We start from the raw sequence: 19,950 nt of genomic DNA on the forward strand, positions 1-19,950 counted from the left end.
ACAAAGCATTCTATTCTATTCTATTCTATTCTCTTCTATCGTCACAAGCATGTTACTGTGAATGTCATTGCTCGGTTTGTTTGACATGTTTACAGGAATGAGAAATCGTCTGGATGTTGCAGTGGCTCACCTGTGCAAAATGACGTTAGAATTTCTCATTGACTTTTCTTTTCCATTGGATTTTTCTGTAAAAGGCCAAACTGTGTGTTTGTCCTGTGGTGAAAAATGGATTAGAAGCACGACATTTAGCATTTCCCACCTTGGGGAAACCAGACATAAGCACTCAGTACTCAGTACCCAGTTTTTTACATACCTGACCACTTCTAACAGTGTATCTCTGTTTCCAATCTGTGATGGTGAGTATTATTTACTTAAATCTCTCAAACATGATAAACTATTCCTCTAGAGCTACCACATGTAATTTAAAATAAGCTTGTGTGCATATTTTCATTTGAGAATTTGGTATCTTTACTACAATTGTTCGACAGTGCCTGCATATCGTATCTGCTGCTTTATACCGTCATTGCTGTTTGCCTTATACCGAGAAAGAGGGGCACTTAAAGGATGATGCGCTGTTGTCCTCAATTTGTCTCATTTTCTTTCCAATTGTTTAGTGCTGTATTCCTAAGCAACTAAAAAAAAAAAACCTGATCAAGTTGTTGTTTCAGTGGATCAAAAACAAAAGAATGTACCGTTTACTGTGTCCTAACCGTGGTGCATGTTTCTTGTTGAACTACCTGTCATGTTTTAGTTGATGGGTAAACTCTTGTTCACTGTGACAGCTGATACAAGTGATTATGGCTATTGTGTATTGAGTAAAAAGCTTGAATAAATGTCTGTGTTATCGATGCTCTTTCTTTCCTTTGTAAAAACCTCTGATATTTTAGCAGGACATGGTATACAGTATGTTGTCTGCATTTCTCCAGTCATACTGATTCAGTACTTCAAATTATACTCTCCGCCTCCATCTTTCAATCAGAACACAATTATTGGTTCTATGGTCTGTCAGATGGCAGTGTTGAATTCTAGCGTCAGGGTTTTTCTCATGGATGGATAAAGCACACATAGTACATTTATTTTTGGCAGCACTACATTCACTCACTGACTCACTCACTCGTTGCACCTGATCCTTCAACACTATGCAATCAAGATTTCAGTCGCTCCTCCATTTCCATCACATCCCGACATTCAATCCGTCACAAAAGGGAAAAACATTAGCTTTCGCCTTGTGTGGATTACTAGAGGTGTCAGGAAGGAATTGGAGTCAATTTTCAGGGATTAAAAGGGAAAGTGTATTTCCCAGGCAATCAACAGCCCCTCTATCCTTAATTGCTGCCTATTGTAAAGCCAGAATGTTTGAACTATATTATTTATATGGCAGTGCATGATCGCTGGTATTAAAACAGTAACCCCATTTCAATGGCAACGTCAAAAATCCCGTAATATATAAATCAAAAGCACTGTTGCCTTAAAGCAGAAAGACCTGGGTTTGAGACCCGGTCAGAACAAGGACCTTTCTGCATAGAGTTTGTTCTCCATGTGTGCGCATGGGTTTTCTCTGGGTTCTCCGGTTTCTTCCCACAGTCCAAAAACATGCAGAGGTTAACTGGAAACTCTAAATCGATTGTAGGTGTGAGAGTGAACGGTTGTTTGCTTCTATGTGTTTGTCTTTGTGTTACAGGAAAACAGGAAACACGGAGAGAGAACCAGCCTGGATCGGTCGAAAGGCCAACTAAACCTACCTCACGAGCCCATCTACAAAAAGAAGGTAACACATGTTTTAAGTTGTTGATGCACGGGAAGTTTTGACATATTTTAATTGTGAATTATACTGATGTCGGGCTTTTGGGGCGTTAATGACAATAATACAAACATCAGAGTCCAGTTGTTGAATTCCTCAAATCCTGTCAGATCTGGGTCAAGAGTCACTAAACAAGAATAAAACAAAGAGGATGTTCATGCAATGCCATACAATTTCCTTTAAACAGTGGAACACATCTTACTTGGTGTCTGGGTCTGCGACAAGGACGTCGTCTTGTAGAAGATAGATAGCAGATTGTGTTTTTCCTTTCCAAAGTACATTTGTTGCATTTGTCTCCTGGGCAGGCCTGGATCGGCCCACAGTCAAAACAGTGTCACATAAAATGATTTTAGTACATATGAACACCACACAATCAAAACAGCAAATATCATTTTGAGTGCACAATACACTCGCTCTGTTCTCTCTGTCTTTTCCATTTTTTTTTTTACACCAAACAAGATGTGCCATGATTATAAACCCGATGACTTGATGATAACCCGACACCAGGAGGGACAGTCAGAGATTTATTTATATTCCGCTTGCTTCAGGCATCTTCTCATCTCTCATATTAATCAATGTAAAATCATTGATTTTCACTCTGGTATGTGTAACAGGTGGTTTACAAAGTGATAGAAACTTGATTTTCCAGTTTGAAATGGCTGTGTCTTTGTGTTGGCCCTGACCTGTACCACGCCTTTCGCGCTATGTCCACCAGGATTGTCTCCAGTGGCCCCCACGACCCTCATGGATGTAGATGATAAAGCGGTAGGCAATAAATTAATCAACAGAAATCAAGATACATATTCACATTTGGCATGAAAATACTCTCATTCCATCTGCCAAATTAAATCTCTTTTTTCTTTGTCATAGGTGCAAGATAAATATGTACTGTACGTGATAATGATTTTGTGAAAATGCACTCATGGTCCATGATTCTTTGTAAATGCAGTGTATTACATAAATTACCTGTAACACATGTTGTGATGTGCTGGCTGTTCTTACTCAAGAGAAGATTGGAGGAGAGCAGAGACTGGAGACACACAGACACTCTATCATCATAATGTGAGTGGCCAATTATGAGACGTAATGACGAGCAAGTGCAAGGAAAACAATCACAAACATCATTCAGAAAAGTAAATGTATGCATTGTCTATGCACGACATGGCACGGTTAGATGGACTTTTACATTGTCCTTGCTGTGCTCTCTCTGAATGAAGAGCTTTGATCTTCTCTGGGACTCAGACTCACTCCGTCTTTTTATTTGATCCTCAGTAGTATAGGTATCGACAATTGGACTTACACGCATTTTACCTGAATTAATTTCAACACACATCCAAGAGAAGCCTTCACTTTTAAAGTCAGAATGTGTTCGTATCTCGATAAGCCCCTTGGTAAAATGTCTTCAAGAAAACTCCAGGTCTCAACCCAGCATGTGCACTTCTGAGGATACACTGACCTGACAATCTTCACAGATGGATTTATTTGGTCTCTTGGTATTCACAGTCTCTCTGCATCCCACAACAGCATCATATGTGTCTTTAGGCCATGGCATTGCAGATGTTCAGCTCGAGAAAGACGGCCTGCGGGCTATTCTGACCACATTATATGTATTCAAGCCTGGAGCGTCAAAACCGGGGGACAAACCACGCTTATCAAATGTGTAGAAGTTAAATAATTGACCGTCTTGGGCTTCCAGGGAGACTGAGGCCGTGCCTACCTGTAAATCACAAGGGTATGCTTTCTCAAACACCACTTTGAACACGCGGTCGACCAGATAGTTGAGCTTTATTGTCCTGTACTTTTCTGGGATCAGCTCTTCAATCTGAGGCCCAAACTGTTGCATGATCAGGACTCCATCTGTCCCAACCTTGATCTCATAGAAGGTAATATTGCTGTAGGTGAAGAAGCCGGTGTAAGGGTCTGGGTTTGGGGGGCCAGTTAGGACCTTCGTGGCTTCCCTAAAAGCTTTTTCTATGGCTGGGATCATATAGTTGTACGCCTTGGTGACCACGTCCTGGTTCTGAGTTCTGCTGCCAGCCATTAGCACTACCAGTCCGAGCTTCAGTCTGGGAACCAGAGAAAAGGTTGCAGAGTACCCGTCCAGATCACCATCTTTACGCAAAACTTCGTAGCCCATCAGCTCATTCACCTCCCATGGCGTCCCCGTGCGGTTAGCAAAGTAGTCGTCATTACACCTGAAGAGTGGTGTCAACATGATCTTCAGTGAGTCTGGCTCCAGCAGCTTGCGGTGATAAGCACCCAGCAGCATCATGGCGAGCTTGGCCAAGTCTGCCGCGGTGGAGAACATCTGACCCGAAGGCCGGTACCAGCCCAGGTCATAGAGCGGAGCTGGCTTCCCGTTAGAATAAACTCCCACGGCCATTTGACTCTGCACTCCAGGGGTGATGTCAAAGCCGGTGTCCTCCATTCCCAGCCGGTCCAGGATGTTGTCCATAATCCAACGCTGATAGTCGACGCCAGCTACCCACTCAGCCATTACATGAGCAAGCAGAGAGAAAGCCAGGTTGCTATAGTGACATCTAGAAAGAAACAAGTATGGACAAAGAGAACTTCTGAAAAACAATTTGTTACTTTGTTACTATTGAAAATTTAAATAGAATGTTTGTTGATGAATGATGAATGATGAAACTACAGCAGCCTGGATCAGTCGAAAGGTAAACTAAACCCACCTCACCAGCCCATCTACAAAAAAAGGGTAACATGTTTAAAGTTGTTGTTGCACTGGAGGTTTTGACATATTTTAATTGTGAATTATATTGCTGCCATTGGGGTATTAACAATAATACAGTTTCCAGTTGTTGAATTGTGTCAAGAGTCACAAAACAAAAATTTAACAAAGAAGACGTTCATGCAATGTAATACAATTATATTGAAACAGTGGAACACATCTTACTTGGTGCCTGGGTCAGCGACAAGGACATCGTCTTGTAGCAGATTGATAGCAGATTGTGTTTTTCCTTTCCAAAGTAGATTTGTTGCACGGAGTCTCCTGGGCAGGCCTGGATCGGCCCACAGTCAAAACAGTGTCACATATAAAACGAATTAAGTAGTACATAAAAAACACTACAGAATAAAAACAGCAAATATCACACAAGACACTTTCTCTAAATTTTCCTCATATTTTTTTTTCATTGGTTTAAACCAAACAAGATGTGCCATGATTATAAACTCAATGCCTTGATGATAACCCGAGACAAGGAGGAACAGTCAGAGATTTATGACCCCGCTTGCCTCAGGCATCTTCTCATCTCTCATATTAATCGATGTAAAATCATTGATTTTCCCCTCTGGTATGTGCAGTGCGTGGTTTACAAAGTGATAGAAACTTGATTTTCCAGTTTGAAATGGCTGTGTCAAGATAAAGCAGCTAAAATATTCTTAACTTACAACCCAGGAACACACTTGAACTTCAACATTTTAACTTATTAATTTGGAGCAGGACGTTGCATGTCTTTAGACATGTAATCCATCCATGCTGCTCAATAGCACAGCAACAAATCACTGCCCAGCCTTCACAGGAGCATCACATTGAATAATTCATCCTCTAAACCATTAACCTCCATCACCACTACCACCACCACAGACCCCAAGGGGAAATTTGTCTAGTTTATTAAAACAGATGTCTTTGATATTTCATTAGTGCAATTGGTAAAAGATTATGATTATTTTTCATTAACCTGGCCATTTACTCTGCATGAATGTGGTCTAATTTATGAACTATATTGCATATGTACACAAATATAACTCAATAACACCAGCACAATGAAGTAGGAGTAGCATAATGTAGTTGTGATCCATTAATCAAACATATTTCAATTTCAATCACACTGGTTTCCACTCAAGTGTGCAATATTGTAGTGTCTATTTTGCTCGTGTCTATGGCAACATCATTTACAAAAATGACATGTTCTATTGAAGGAATCTAGTGACTGAGATTATTAACTCCTCAGGAAAATCTTTACCGGCATTATAAACTGTGAAAAAGTGACAGTTAGGCTAATTTTCCCATAGACTTCCAAACTGGAAGAACGCGTCCAATTTTATATACGGTCAATGGTTAAAACACAGCCCTAATTTAGTGCCATAAAACTAGAATATCCATGCACCTGAGAGCTGACTGGCCATCCTACGCAGTGTGACTGAGGAGGAACGGATCTGAACCTCCCCGCTGTCCAGAAATATCAGGCCATCGGTCACGTATTTCAGCTCAGAGTCTCGCGTCTTCCCCAGGGGGTTTTTGATGGTGAAGTTGTCCACGTACTTCTCCAGAGGGTCATCGAGGGAGCCGATCTTTCCTTCTTCCCACAGCTTGTACAGCATCAGTGTGGGGAAGATTTTGGATAAGCTGGCAATTCTGAGAGACAAGTAGTAGAGAGCGATGTTACGTTTCGAATGTGCCCACTCTTTAACAAACAGTTGGTTTTGTGTACCAAGCGACGTGGCGTGTCAGGTTACAAAGAGGTTTAACAAAACCAAACAGAAGCTGGATTCCTGGAAAATGGTTGATTGTTGATCCACAGGTTCTAAAAATACTCATATTAGGCTCTCTTGTGTGCAGTCCTCTTTATTTTCAGCTTTAGTGCAGCGCTCACCTGTAGATTGTGTACTCATTGGGTGCTTGTGAGAGTGGGTCACTGCCGTTCCTCTTTCCAAAGTTTCCGGTCCATAAAACAGTGTCGTTTAAAATCACAATCGCTGACAGAGCAGGGAGGCTGATAGGGTTGATGCTCTGTCGTAGTAAAACATCCACCTGGAAAAGAAAATGAGGAGTTTGAGTTGAAACTTAAGCTACAGCAGGCTGTGACCTTGCATGGCTCCATCCATACACCTGTTCTGAGAGGGTCATGGAGATCGTTCACCTAACCCCAACCTACGGGTCTGTTTAGAGTTTCTTGTCCTATAATCAAAATCATCAAACTCATTCACATACACTATTTTTCATATTATAGACATTCATATGATATACACATGTACAATATGAGGAAATCGTGTGTGTGGCTATGGTGAGGTGCTTGTGTATAGGAAATATAGGGAGGGGGAAAAGAAGATTAGAGATAGCACAGATTAATGTTCTATAATTGAATGTATATAATATTCTCTTTAGGATAAATGAGTAAAAGATTTGCATCTGAACCCTTTAATTATATAATGCCTCAGAATTATATTGTCGTGACACACATTTGCAGTCCACATCTACTGAACTAAAAATGCTGCATATACACTAATGCATCAGTATTATAAATCTATTGAAATGACACATAAAAACATGCCTCGGGTTACTGCTAAACAAGTTAGCTTTGTATTCATTTAACTAGGCAAAGTAACTGACCAACAGTATTTTAATTAAGTGATTTAATCCATGTATTAAATTGAGTATTTTCACTTTGTGGATCATATGGTAAAAGGATTTAACATCTTTTCCATGTTGATTATAGTCCTACGCAGCTAAGATGTTCTATCTGCAGTCAACCATATTACATGTCCTGGGTACTGAACAGGACAGGTTAAAAAAGAAAAAGAAAAAAAAATGATGTTCTATCTGAATAAAATAAATGTTAACATTTTAATTTCTGTGTTTTTATGCCCACAGCAGTCAGTCTGTAAATCCCAGACAAAACTGCATGATGCAACATTAAAATGAATTTGTTAGTTACTCTCAAGAATCTCAAGAAAATTCACATCACAAACATCAAAATGTTTATGTCCGACATTCATTTTCAGTCTTTTAGTATTTGTTCCCTGTAGCGATGAAAGGCAAAAAAAAATGTTACTGCTGCACTTATAATACACAGAAAACAGTTTTCATGTTCATATTTTTCTTCCACTTGTCCTCATTAGTAATGAAAAACACACAAACACACACAACCTTTTTCTCTGACAGTCACTTTTTCATCCACTATATCTATAATCTCCTTCTGTCAATGGCAGAGGCGTGTGGTGTGAAGGATTATTATGGTCGGCGTGTACATTTCCTCAGACCCGAGTGAGTGCATGGTATAACTGCATGATGAACGAGTGCTCTCACCTTTTCCAGAGCCTCTTTCAGACTAGGAATAGGATGCTTCAGTGGGAGAGGCTCGGGGAAGCGGGGACACATCATCTCGGATTTGGCACTTTGACCGCTGCCTTCATCTGGCAGGTGGACGGCAAAAGACAAAAGGCAAATAAAAGGAAGAAAAAAAAAAACCCCAAAAAGAATTACAGGACAGGATATCTTAGCTCCCTCTAGAGAATAATACATTAATGACACAAAAGCCAACATCATATAAGCAGGTGTTGGGACTTCATTATATTTCACTGCTTGCTAAAGGACCGTGTTAATCTTACAGGAAATCATTTGACAGGATGTATGGTGTACAATCAAAGGAGACACAGCCTGCGCCAACTGTGAACTCTGAGGGAACGGTGATATTTCAATATGTGTGAGGCTCCCATTTACATTTTCATTGTCAGAGACTATCATACACGAAAATTACATTTTTGAAATATAAAAAGATGTATTAGTGCATATGGGTATCTGTGAATCAGAGCATGCAGAGTGCCTTGTTTTCCCCTGTAATAGTATCACCTGATGTACCTTTACTTTCTTTAGGGAACAATGAGAATGTGGGCCATGATTTGGAGAATTGAGCATTTCGTCTGTGTGCTGCGCTATTACAATAAACATCAGACTTCAAGGACCACTTGTTCATTGTGATGTTCTCTGATGTGTGTACACTGATTATCCAGGTCTGAGTCATGGTTGGATATGTCACAGGCCTAATGAATGTTGCCTTCAATCTTAGATTATGAAATGAAAGCTTTGACTAAAGCACTCTCGCCTTTGCAGCAAGAAAATCCGGGTTTGCAACCAGGTCAGAACAAAGGTCTTTGTGCATGGAGTTTGCATGTTCGCCCCATGTGTGCGTTTCCTCCCACATATGGGGGTCAGTTCAAATGGACACTCTGAACTGACCGTAGGTGTGATGTGTCCCTCATGCGGAGGACTAAGCGATAGAAGATGAATGAATAAAAGAATGAATGACCTTTGACTAAATTAAAATGAGAATGGTACATTTATTAAGGGCAGTTTTGACTGACATGGTCTTTCCTGTATGGATTAATGAGGAAAAAAAAAATAATCTTGTGAAATAAGGATATTCAATTTATCATAAGAGTGCCTCCAATTCTCCATTAGTAACGTGATCTTGTTTACAGGTTTAATGAAACAAAAAATATTATCATGATTAATGGTGGCCCCAGAATTCAATACAACAGATCATTGTATAGTAGATGTAAGGCACTGCAATGGGGGTCTTGCATCTTTGTATTTAATCTTCATCCCTCAGTGTTGTCACCCTAATTCTGCTTCATCCTACTTCACTTATCTCTATTCTCTCCATAAGCCACGGGATTGAAGACCAGTTCTGCTTCCAGTGGTAGAATGTAATTTAATACTTTTTACTTAAAATTTAAGGACTAAAAGGGGCAAATATTTAGACTCAATGCCACTTTTTAATTCTCCTCCTCTATATGTCAGATATGGCAAATATTATACTTTTGACTCTTTTGACTGTATGTGTCCTCGTTCATCTTTTCAATAAAAACTTTTAATACCCCTGCCATTACAGTCAAAGCCATCCTTCCATCATCAAGCGCTTATCCGACATCTGGGGTCGCAGGGACAGTGAAATCCCCGAATGAAGCATTTGTATTTGTACTGTAGGTTTTGTGATAAAATGAAAAGATATTATGTTCATTTATGGTTTAGGGAAAATACTCCAACTTCTATAGATGTTTAAAATCAAGCAAAAAATGAATTCACATGTCATTATTCTTTGCTGATGTACATTGTATATAATTTGTTGAGAATAAAACTATGACACAACAATCGATGTCAATAGTGGACACTAGAACCATCAAAGTATATATATAATATATATACATATATATTCATATTCATATACATATATACAGTATATATATATATATACATATATATATATATAAACCCAGTCTGGGTTAAAAACTCATCCGGAAAAAGAAGTCAGGAAGACTTGAATGAGAAAGATGTTGCAGTTGTTTTCTGAAGATTCGTCTCTCTCTTCCTCAAAAACACCTATATTGTATGTTGGTCCTGGTGTAACACTACACATGACACAGTGATAAAACCCTATTCACTCTAACACAGCCGGATGTTACATTACATTACATGTCATTTAGCAGACGCTTTTATCCAAAGCGACTTACAAAAGTTGTGTACAGAACAGAACAGGATGTGTCACCTGTTCTGTTCCCACCTGTGAGAACGCACAGAAGTTACTTTGGTTCCTACCTGGCAGAACCTTTGGCAGCTGATATTGCCAGAAGAAGCATCCTGTCATCACCAGGGACAGAACCAGGAAGAACACCAAACCCAGCTGAGTCCATTTCACCTTCATCCTGTTGGCCTTTGTGAGTCCTTCGAACTTAACAGCTGCTGCAGGAGCAGCCACGGCAGGTGGTGGCTTCAAGAACAAACACACAGACAGTGGGTTAACACTGAATGTGTAAATGACAAGGTTATATAGTACTTCTCTGTATGAGTGTTTGCAGCATCTCACAAAAAAGAAAAAAAAAAGACTCCTATTCCCCTAAAAACTACCGCTTTACTTCCGTGTGAAAAGGCAGAAATCCCTGACGCCTTGTTCACTACACAAGTGATCTCTGTTGTACTTGATGGTACTCACCACCTGATGCTTCTCAGGCCCAAGCAGGGTGGATTACCAGTGACACAGAAATCCTCTTATCACGCAATCAACATGTGAAACATTTACTCAGAGTTAGTAAAAGTGAGTCATATTCCCTGAAGGCAGTTGATGGTGTCCCACAGAGGTGAAGGCACAGACATGGACTCCCGGCTCTAATTCCTCACTGACTGTGCACTAACGCCGGGTTATCGTTACTCTCATCCCACACAGTTCAATTTCCTTTGCAGCAGCCACGGGCTGTTGACATCATAATCCCCCAGATTTACTCCACCAAAGCGGCCGGGGGAAATCTTAATCTTTAATCTCTGTGAATCAATTCACTCTAGTCCAGCCTTTTTCCTTATGAAGCCCACCACGAGTCATGTAAGCGGGAAAGATGGCTCTCACTCGGGTAAAACAAACGGAGATGAAGGCGATAGGCTGTGTCTCCTGGGTCACGCAGGAGCGGAATTTTAAAATTCTAAAAATTACACTTTACCAATGATTTTTTTTTTTTTATGTAAACCTTTAATTAGAATCCATTGAATGGTGTTTATAAACAACTGTGATATATAGAGAGAAACACAGAAATACAGTTAAAAAATAAATGTTTTCCGGTTAATTCATTCTGTAATTAATTTACTATGTGACAAGAATATGTTTGGGATAAGTTAATGATTTAATTTGTTTCTTATGGGTTGTTTGAAAATCTTAAAATCTATAAACCAACTGAATGTACAGTCCTGGATGATAAGATGATATTCACTGTGTTTATCACTGTCCCTATCCCCGAGTTTCCAGAATATACATTAATGTTCAGACAACTTTATGGATTCCAGGAGGGTAATTCATCTGCAGCATGGATACATCCAGTGATAATCGTTCATTTAACCTGAAAATGAATGATTAATGGTTTTCCCCCAAGCTTAGTAATGTATTTTCATGTGGAAAATTAAGTGTGAAAAGCAAGCTTGTTCTGATCCCCGTTGCATAACTTGTGATAGAGCAGAGCAGAGCAGCAGCTGGTCCAGTCAGGACACACACACGCGCACACACACACGCACACACAAACACACACACCATCAAAGCAGTGGTTTAGCACATTAGTTTAGCACAAGTGCCAACTCAGTTCCTGTGCATGTGCAGGTGGGAGGTTTTGTGCCCTGAGTGTTTGTGTGTGTGTAACTGGTATATCTTATGTTATGGGGACCTAACTATGTTTACATAGTCACATTATGGGGTCTTGTCTTCCTTATGGGTACAAAAATCAAGTCCCCATAACATAAATTACTACATTTTAAGGTGAATACATGGTTTTAAGTTAGGCTGAGGCCAGGGTTAGGTTAAGGAGACATCAGGATTTAGGCCAATAGTAATTATTAGTTAAGGTCAGAGTTAGTCTCCAGGAAATGAATGCAAGTCAATGCAATGTCCTCCGAAGTCATGGAAACTAGTGTGTGTGTGTGTGTGTGTGTGTGTGTGTGTGTGTGTGTTACCTGTGCTTGCACACCATCCACTGCAGCTTCACCCACAAATTTACTTCCCACTTTGCCCATGGCTCTACTCCACCAGCTGTAACAAGAAAAACAACAAGCAATTATAGCAGAAATGTTTGCTTTTCTTGCTCACTGAAAGATCAATACAGAAGCCAGCATGCATGCATTATCTGACACTTCTCTCTGTATGCAACATCCACAGATATTTGAGCTATTAAATAGCAACAAGAATCTTTCTGTGGCACTTTTTCAACAGCGTGACAAACACAATATTTTTTAGTGTATTTACTTTGTTTATATTTCTTATTCATAACCTGCAAGATTTGATATTGTCCGTGCAATATTTCACTCACAGTATTAGCAATACTAAGTTAAGGTAAGTTTATTTATGAAGTGCATTTAAAAAATGTATTTACAGAAAAAATAAACACTGTGTTGACAAAGCAGAATCAGACAAAACAAGGACCAGATAAGACAAGACTGTCTGAGTCCTGCATTTGGGTTTCCTGCCTTTATGTGGAGTATAACATCAAGTGGTATTCAAGTATTTTGTTTTATCTTTAAATCAAAATTCTTGCGTGGGGGGTTGATAGGGCCAGTGAGCAGTAGTGAGTAGTGAAACCTCAAGTCAAGATCCAGATGCTACGTTCCAACAGTGTTTACTTTGTGTGCTTTTCTTTGTCAACAGTTTTATAGTTCTTAAATTTCCAAAAATGCAACAAACTTTAGCAATTATATTTATACAAAACACTTTAAACCTACCGTTTTCTTTTTATGGTCAAATAGATTTTGTGGCTCCAGATTAATTACATTAGGGTGAAGAGGGGTGGCTCTTGTGAGAGCGGTTGCAGACCTCTCATCTAGATTGAGACCAAACATTATATTGTGATGCTGGTGTGTGATCATAAAACATCATGTGGGGTTTGACAGTGTTTGGAGCAGTGTGTGTGACACTGGAGTGTCAGTGAAAGAGTGAGACCTGCAAGCATCACACTGTCAGACAAAAGTTTGTATTTAGCAGAGCAAAGGAGAGGGACATGATCCCGCTGATGGTTTATTGCTCACTCTCATCATTTTGTCAAGAGTAATCTTGTTAAACAAGACTCAGGGGAGCAACGGTTGGACTCGGCTGCCCGGAGAGAGCCCATGAGCATGGACCATTCTGCTCTGCTGCACCTTTCAAAAAAATTCAAAGAGTGGACTTGCTGGAAAAAGCCAACACTGACACACACATGGCTTAAGGTCAGATATGAATTAAGTGTGAACATGTTGTTTGTTTAGGGGCCAGGCTAAAGGTGTGGGATGTTACATTTTTGTGAAATGCACAAATAGGGACATATTTCATTTAGTCTATTGTGTCCTCTTAGGTTTTAAATACCAGCTCATCTTATGAAATGTGCTATTTTAATTGACTTGACTAAAGGGACATTATTTAAAATGAATGGACACAATGTCCCAGTCAGGGTTGAATAAAGTACATCCATGCATGTATCTACACTGTAAATGTATTCCTTATCCAGGTAATTGCCCTCAGCACTCTGTAATGTACTGTAATTATGGACACTTTTGTATATAAATGTACAAATGTAGCCACAATTGTAACTATCCCAGTAATATTGATCAGCGACATCTTACACATTTTTGTGACATACATTCTATGGGTAATACAAAGTCCAACAGGTGACTATAGTGGAAAAAGCAGCTCATTCTAAATGTTGTAGAGGTATCACTACTTTACACTGTCTGACCGAATATATCAGGAAACATAGTAGCTGATAAAATAAATGCAGCTTTCAGAGTTTGAAAACAAACCAAAACACTATTTAAGCTGTTTTGACATGAACTATGCAACTGTGGTACATTCATCCATCAATATAGTTATTTTCTTCAGGGACAAGCTCAGGGATAATTCTGCTTTTCGTCAAAAGCCGTAAGGTAAATAAATAAATGACACTGGTTTTCTCTCCTGTGTGACATTCAGGTATCTGTGGACGAATGAGCTATGAAGGAAGACATTTGCACTCATTAAAACATGAATAAATGTATTAATATAGTGTTTACTTACTGAAATTATGTGACGTTCAGACAAAAAACAACTTTTACATGCAACTGTGAGGTGAATTAGTCAAGAACTATTGAACTGTATTACTAAACACCAAGTATACAGCTGATGTTGAAGAGGATTCCATTGATTTAAAGTGGAATTTGATAATGAATTAACATTTTTAGGTGGATTCATAACAGTAAACAACACTAAAGTTGTCAATGCGTCACATGCTGGCTCCAAACTGTGGAAAAACATGAAAACTTGTGCACAGCTCTTTTCTAGTCCTTGAATAATTCCGGGTGCACTTACCTTGAGTCCGGATTCTTTTAACAGTCCCCTCTTCTTCTTCTTCTTCTTGAGGCAGAGAGACAAAACAATTCCACTTCTGTGCAACGTGGGTTTGGGAGCTCGCAACAGGACCTTGACAGATGGTTATGTATCATGGTTATGGCTAAATCCTCCTCAGAGCAAACCCAGCGTTCTGGATTAACTAACTATTACAGCCAATGGCCACATCTGCTGTGGCACTAAAATGTGAGTGTGTGTGTATTTTGTGTGTATCTGTGATATTTTTTTTTTTTTTCTTGCATAGTCTGTGTTTTTTGGATGACAAGGTCACTCAACAAAGCAGAAAGACAACTAGTGCTATTCAACGACCTGACATTTTTCACAAACTTGAAACTCTTATTTCAACACAGCTTAAGTGTTGATCAAAGCGCTATGGAAATTACACACATGGCACACACACACACACACACATTAGTCGGCAAAAATGGCCAGTGGAACTAAACGCGTGTAGAGCCTAGAATTAGAGACGCAAATGGAGGTAGCAGGTGTGAAATGAGGTGAGGCGGTCTAACTAAGGACTGGTCTGCTTGTGTGAGAGCTGTCTAATCAATGTTTTCTATGTAATTTATTGTGAGAATGGTACAATTCATGGAAATCTACTTGCAAAAATTTTAACAATTTTAATATTTGTATAAAATACGAGACATAGACCCCCTGTAATGATAATGTATCAAAAATATAACAAGAAATGTCATAGTGATTTAAAGGAAACCAAAATACAACACAAAGAGTAAAACAGAAATATGAAAAAACAATAACAAATGTTTTTTTGTTTAAAAGGGGGCAGGTATAATAGATTTCAGCCCTTATTTGTCATGTCCCTTCATCAGTTTGGATGTAGGACATAATACAGCCCTACATTCAAGTCATAATAAAATCTTAACATAGAATGCTCATGATTATTGTGCCTTGAGGTTTTTGCACGATATACCCAATACTGTCTCTGGAGACCCTTACATTTGTATGCACTTCTACTACTTGCATGTATATTACTGTAATGTGCATGTCCACTGTTGCCTTCTTGTTGCTACTGCAGAATACAAACATGTTTTTCTAGGTTACACACAATATTTAGGTCTATATCATTATTTAGTTGAGATTCTTGTAGTTTATCATTATTTATCAATCATCAAACAGACACGACATGCACGTAATATTTGAAGGGTTTGGGGGCAACTACATTTTTTTTGAGGTATTGTTTGTTGTCGACCCTTCCTTGCACCCACTGTCTGTTGAAGTTGGATGCGAGTGCCAGTTTAGGCTGCCAAAGAAAAAGCCACATTTGTGACTTTGCCGTGGTGACTTTGCCGCAGAATACAAAAACAAGTAGACGCTCAGAATGAAGCGACACATTTTTTTTTTTTAAATCAGTGCTCAAACTGTTGTCTGTGACAGGCTACGCTGTTAGTCACGTCATGCTTAGATACAAGGGGCAGCATAACACTTCAGATCTGTACATAAAAGACTAAATGTTCTCAGGGCTATTGCAGCAGAAGTGGTGGGGAAATGAATATGCAGCCGTCTTTAGTGCACATGGATTATTATTATTGCATGGGGTTGCAGGCTTATTGCAAGCTGCAGTGTTCACTGGCATTGTGATTACATTCACAATCACCAGTAATATGAGAGAACATGCTGTGTTGAATGTCCTCTATAAGACGGGCAGACAACAATCCCCTTGTTACACAAACACCGTATCTGGAGAACATGATGTTGCAAAGGGACTGATCATAATAGAGGTCAGATATTATTCAGAAAGGACAATAATGTTTGATTTATGATGCAGGTATTTTTTTGCAAGATAACATATGATGATTGAACTGATGCGTTAAAGTGAATCACAAATGCTATAAGTGTCATCTGACCAACATCCTCAGTATTAATATTCAATTCAATGCAGCAACATAAACATCCTTTAAAAGTGTCATGAAAAGCAAAATCAAGCACTAAAAACCAAATACTGACCCTTCTTTTATTTGTGAAAAATCCATGTCCTTGGTCTCCACTCCACTTAATTAATTCTATATTCATTAAATCCAGTATATAATCTATGATTAATATCCACTCTTCCTATCATTACTGAAGCAGACATCACTAATCCTTTGGCTTCAGTATTAACATCAGCAGACAAATGAATGGGTGATTTTTAATTTAATGTCTGTCATTTGTTTCTGAAGCACTTTTATGGTTCTGGTTGAAATCCTCTTCAGGTCCATCAATAAATAGGAGACCAGTATTTCAGCGAATAACATGCAGACAAAATGATTGGTTATGTACCCAGCACAGCAAGGGCTACAGTCCTTCAGATTGTTCCTTTGTTTCCAGGATGTGAAGAGGATTTCAACAAATAAGAATACACTTACATAAACCAAATACAGGGAATTCTGTGAAGATGATGAGAGCTATAAAACTGTCACAATGAATACATTCTATTTTCATGATGTCAAACGGTAGTTACATTCTGCAGGTGTGAGACCACTTTTGCACCCTCTACTTGTTGCATTATGTTTAGAGTGAATACATGAAATAAAGTTAATAGAAGGTGTCTTCATGTTTTTGTTCCTCACTACAGTCATTCTCCATCTGACCCACAAGATGCCCCCACACCTTTCTTGTTCCACCTCCTCATCCACTGTTGCCCTCCTCCTAATCTCCTGAGCTCATCTGCACACAGTACACGCGACCCCAGGTTTTTGATTGTACTCATTATGCACTATACTGTTTTACCCCTTTTCCACTGGTCAAAAGGGAGTGACCAGGAGTGAATGCCAATAATTAACCTCATTAATTGGCATTCACTCTTGATTCAAGTGACTCTGTAATACACACAGGGAACACAAGACCTGGGTGTACACACTAATTTGTTGTTTGCTTCATTTCTGGTGCAACACTAATTCACACATTCATCTTCCAGTTGTAAACATAACCATTAGCATAGCCATTAATGTTTGTGACAAAGCTTATTATTTACAACTCGGGACATTGCTCATTAAATTAATTTCATCCGTCTGATCAAGCGAACAAGTGATTGAATGAGGACCATATTTTAACCTTAAACACCAAAGCCTAAAAATGTCCATGTGGACTTTAACCATAAAGAGGAAAGTGATATCTGGCATATCTATTTATTTACACATTACTGCTTGTTAAATTAAAATAATTTTAAATGGATACAAACAAAAAGAAAAGGAGTTTTATTGAGAAAAAAACACTGCAGATGTACATGAACAACATATTTTGCGTTTCACATTTGAACAGTCTAAAACATATTTACATTAAAAACACTTGAGCCTTTGTCTCAATGTACAAAAACAGGCCAAAAAATGGGAACTATGTACAGGTTGATTGCTCAGCTTTGGATGAGAATAGACTCAGTTTTCAACCTTTTCTGTGGTCTAATCATAACGTACCATTACTATGATACCCCAGAGGAAGGGTAGCAAAAAATGGAACGGTTGGGGCGGATCTTTTTATTAGGTACTATAAAAAAATAATAATAATACATACGTGTTTCCAGTGAGTGGGACGTCCTCTCCTTCTGCCAGGTCTCCCACCTGAGTATGGCTGCTCCTCATCACAAGGCAAACTGAAAGTAGTAAAGAAAACATTCAGCTGGTCACTCACACGTTACACACACACATACACAACTTGGTAAACTATACTAAAAAAGTCACCAAACAAACAAACAAAGCATGTACAAATACACAAACATTGTACAAACATACTGACTTCGTACACTGTTCACCACACGATTAAAGCGTCAATACAACACACATACAATAACTTAAACAAAGTAAAAACTAGATGGAGAGAGCGTTGCGCTGCTCTCTGCTGTGTTTCTCCACCTTTCTGTGTGTGTAGCGTGTCGGGGACACACACAGACGTTGACTCGTCACAGTGCGAGTGAAATTACCGTAATAACCACATGTTGTCTTTACAGTGCAACTTTACCAGCATTCAGAAACCCTTGAACGAACCGTCACGTGATTAGGGTAATGCAAAGTGCGCTTGTGCAAACGTGTCAAAGGGATTAAGCACATCACTGAGCTCCACAGTGTTGTTGTGTGATTTTCACATTTCACACACCGGTGAAAAAACACCAACCCTAATGCAGACCAACCAGTGGCAGCTGGAATGGTATTACTCGCCTAAGTGTGTTCATTCACTCATTCATTGTCTACCACCTCCACAAAAGGGTCATGGGGTCACTGGAACCAATCCCAGCTGACATACAGTTGGACATGTGGCCAGTCCATTGAAGTGCCAACAACAACTGGTTTATTTAGTGTCCAGTTAACCTCTGTGTGGTTTTAGTCTAGAGAAAACATGCAACCTCCATACAGAAAGGCCCTTGGTCCGACTGAGTCACTAACTCTGGTCTTTTTGCTCTTACACAAACAGAACTAGCTGCTGCTACGCCATGTGGCCCTAAGTGTGTTCACCTGGGTTTTAAAGTCCTGAGCATACACACTTATTTTACTGTGACAGTATGTGTTGTTAGTGACTCCTTCTTTTTACCTCCTTCTCCTCTTTCCCTGTTGCTGCTTCCCTGCCTGCCAACAATTTACTATCTACAGGATTGTGCAAATTGTTCTGGTGCAACTGAAATTAGTAGAATACTAGCTGCAACCTAGCCAGTAATTCCTAAGGCTTTAGTAGCAGTTTAGCCATTACTAAATCCTTAATTTAGTAGAGACCTGTGCCAAATTGGTGCCAGCCCACCATGAGTTTCATGTTTCCACCCGTTAGTTTGTAAGGAAGCTACAATTACAATAAAAGTTCGGCTAACTTTCTATGTTACCTCTTTTCTGGTAAATCTTTCTCCTTTCTTTTCCTCCTGTGAACTCTTTATTTGATTTTGTTTTCCTGCTCCACACTGGAGGATAATTGGCCAGATTTCGGTCCCGATCTGGCCTTTCCGACAACCGCGGGTGTCTCAACAGACTATCTTGGCTAAATTATCCTGTAGTGTGATGGGTTAACAGACGAGATTTTAACGTCATCAGTGTCTTCCCGAATTCAGTGTATGTTTGATATTTATGACTGAACAGTGATTGGCTGCCCACGGTGCGATGAGGATGAATGTCAATACCGTCACGGAGGACGGTATAGAAAGAGGACAAACTTGTGGATTTATGATTGCTTGTTTAATATGTCCTGCAAGCCACATCACAACCACAACCAAGCACAGTCTGCCTCCATGTCCGTTTACATTCAACGTGACTTTCTGTGAGATCCCAAATGTAATTTCCTACATTTACAGGTTTGAAAATGTGAGTAAGGTGAGGAAGCTTTAATGAGCTTATCCCTGGGGTAACTTTGGACTTCAAAGATTATGTCTAGACTAGTGATAATTAATCTCTTTGAAATTGGTCATGCTGTGCAGAAACTGATTGGCTTGGACTCTCATCGCACTTGGCCTTTTAACGCCTTATCTCTCCCTTTCCCAACAGACCAAGTAAATAAATGTAATTATTTTCACTCTCTGTAAAAGTACAGGAGTTATGTGTAACTTTACAGTAACCTACT

The 19,950-nt window shown here is 39.3% G+C and overlaps 1 protein-coding gene across 15 annotated transcripts in view; it reads right to left on the reverse strand.

Annotated features, from left to right (window-relative positions):
* Window positions 1-1,778: 1,778 nt before the first annotated feature.
* Window positions 1,779-19,950, reverse strand: part of lactbl1b (lactamase, beta-like 1b) — a 40,501-nt gene continuing 22,329 nt past the window's right edge. For 7 of the 15 annotated variants that reach the window (XM_044023824.1, XM_044023823.1, XM_044023822.1 and 4 more), the window contains 8 exons: window positions 17,929-18,007; window positions 12,027-12,102; window positions 10,137-10,308; window positions 7,848-7,954; window positions 6,415-6,572; window positions 5,929-6,176; window positions 4,716-4,821; window positions 1,779-4,341 (listed from right to left, as the gene is read on the reverse strand). In XM_044023824.1, the coding sequence (XP_043879759.1) occupies window positions 3,363-4,341; window positions 4,716-4,821; window positions 5,929-6,176; window positions 6,415-6,572; window positions 7,848-7,954; window positions 10,137-10,308; window positions 12,027-12,102; window positions 17,929-17,996 (1,914 nt within the window). In that variant the 5' untranslated portion in view covers window positions 17,997-18,007 and the 3' untranslated portion in view covers window positions 1,779-3,362. Of the gene's footprint in view, window positions 4,342-4,715; window positions 4,822-5,928; window positions 6,177-6,414; window positions 6,573-7,847; window positions 7,955-10,136; window positions 10,309-10,530; window positions 11,578-12,026; window positions 12,103-12,788; window positions 17,550-17,928; window positions 18,127-19,950 lie in introns of those variants that run through there. The other 8 variants (XR_006360275.1, XM_044023831.1, XM_044023827.1 and 5 more) reach the window with 8 other exon arrangements.

Source organism: Solea senegalensis, linkage group LG4 (assembly GCF_019176455.1).
Source record: "Solea senegalensis isolate Sse05_10M linkage group LG4, IFAPA_SoseM_1, whole genome shotgun sequence".
NCBI lineage: Eukaryota > Metazoa > Chordata > Actinopteri > Pleuronectiformes > Soleidae > Solea > Solea senegalensis.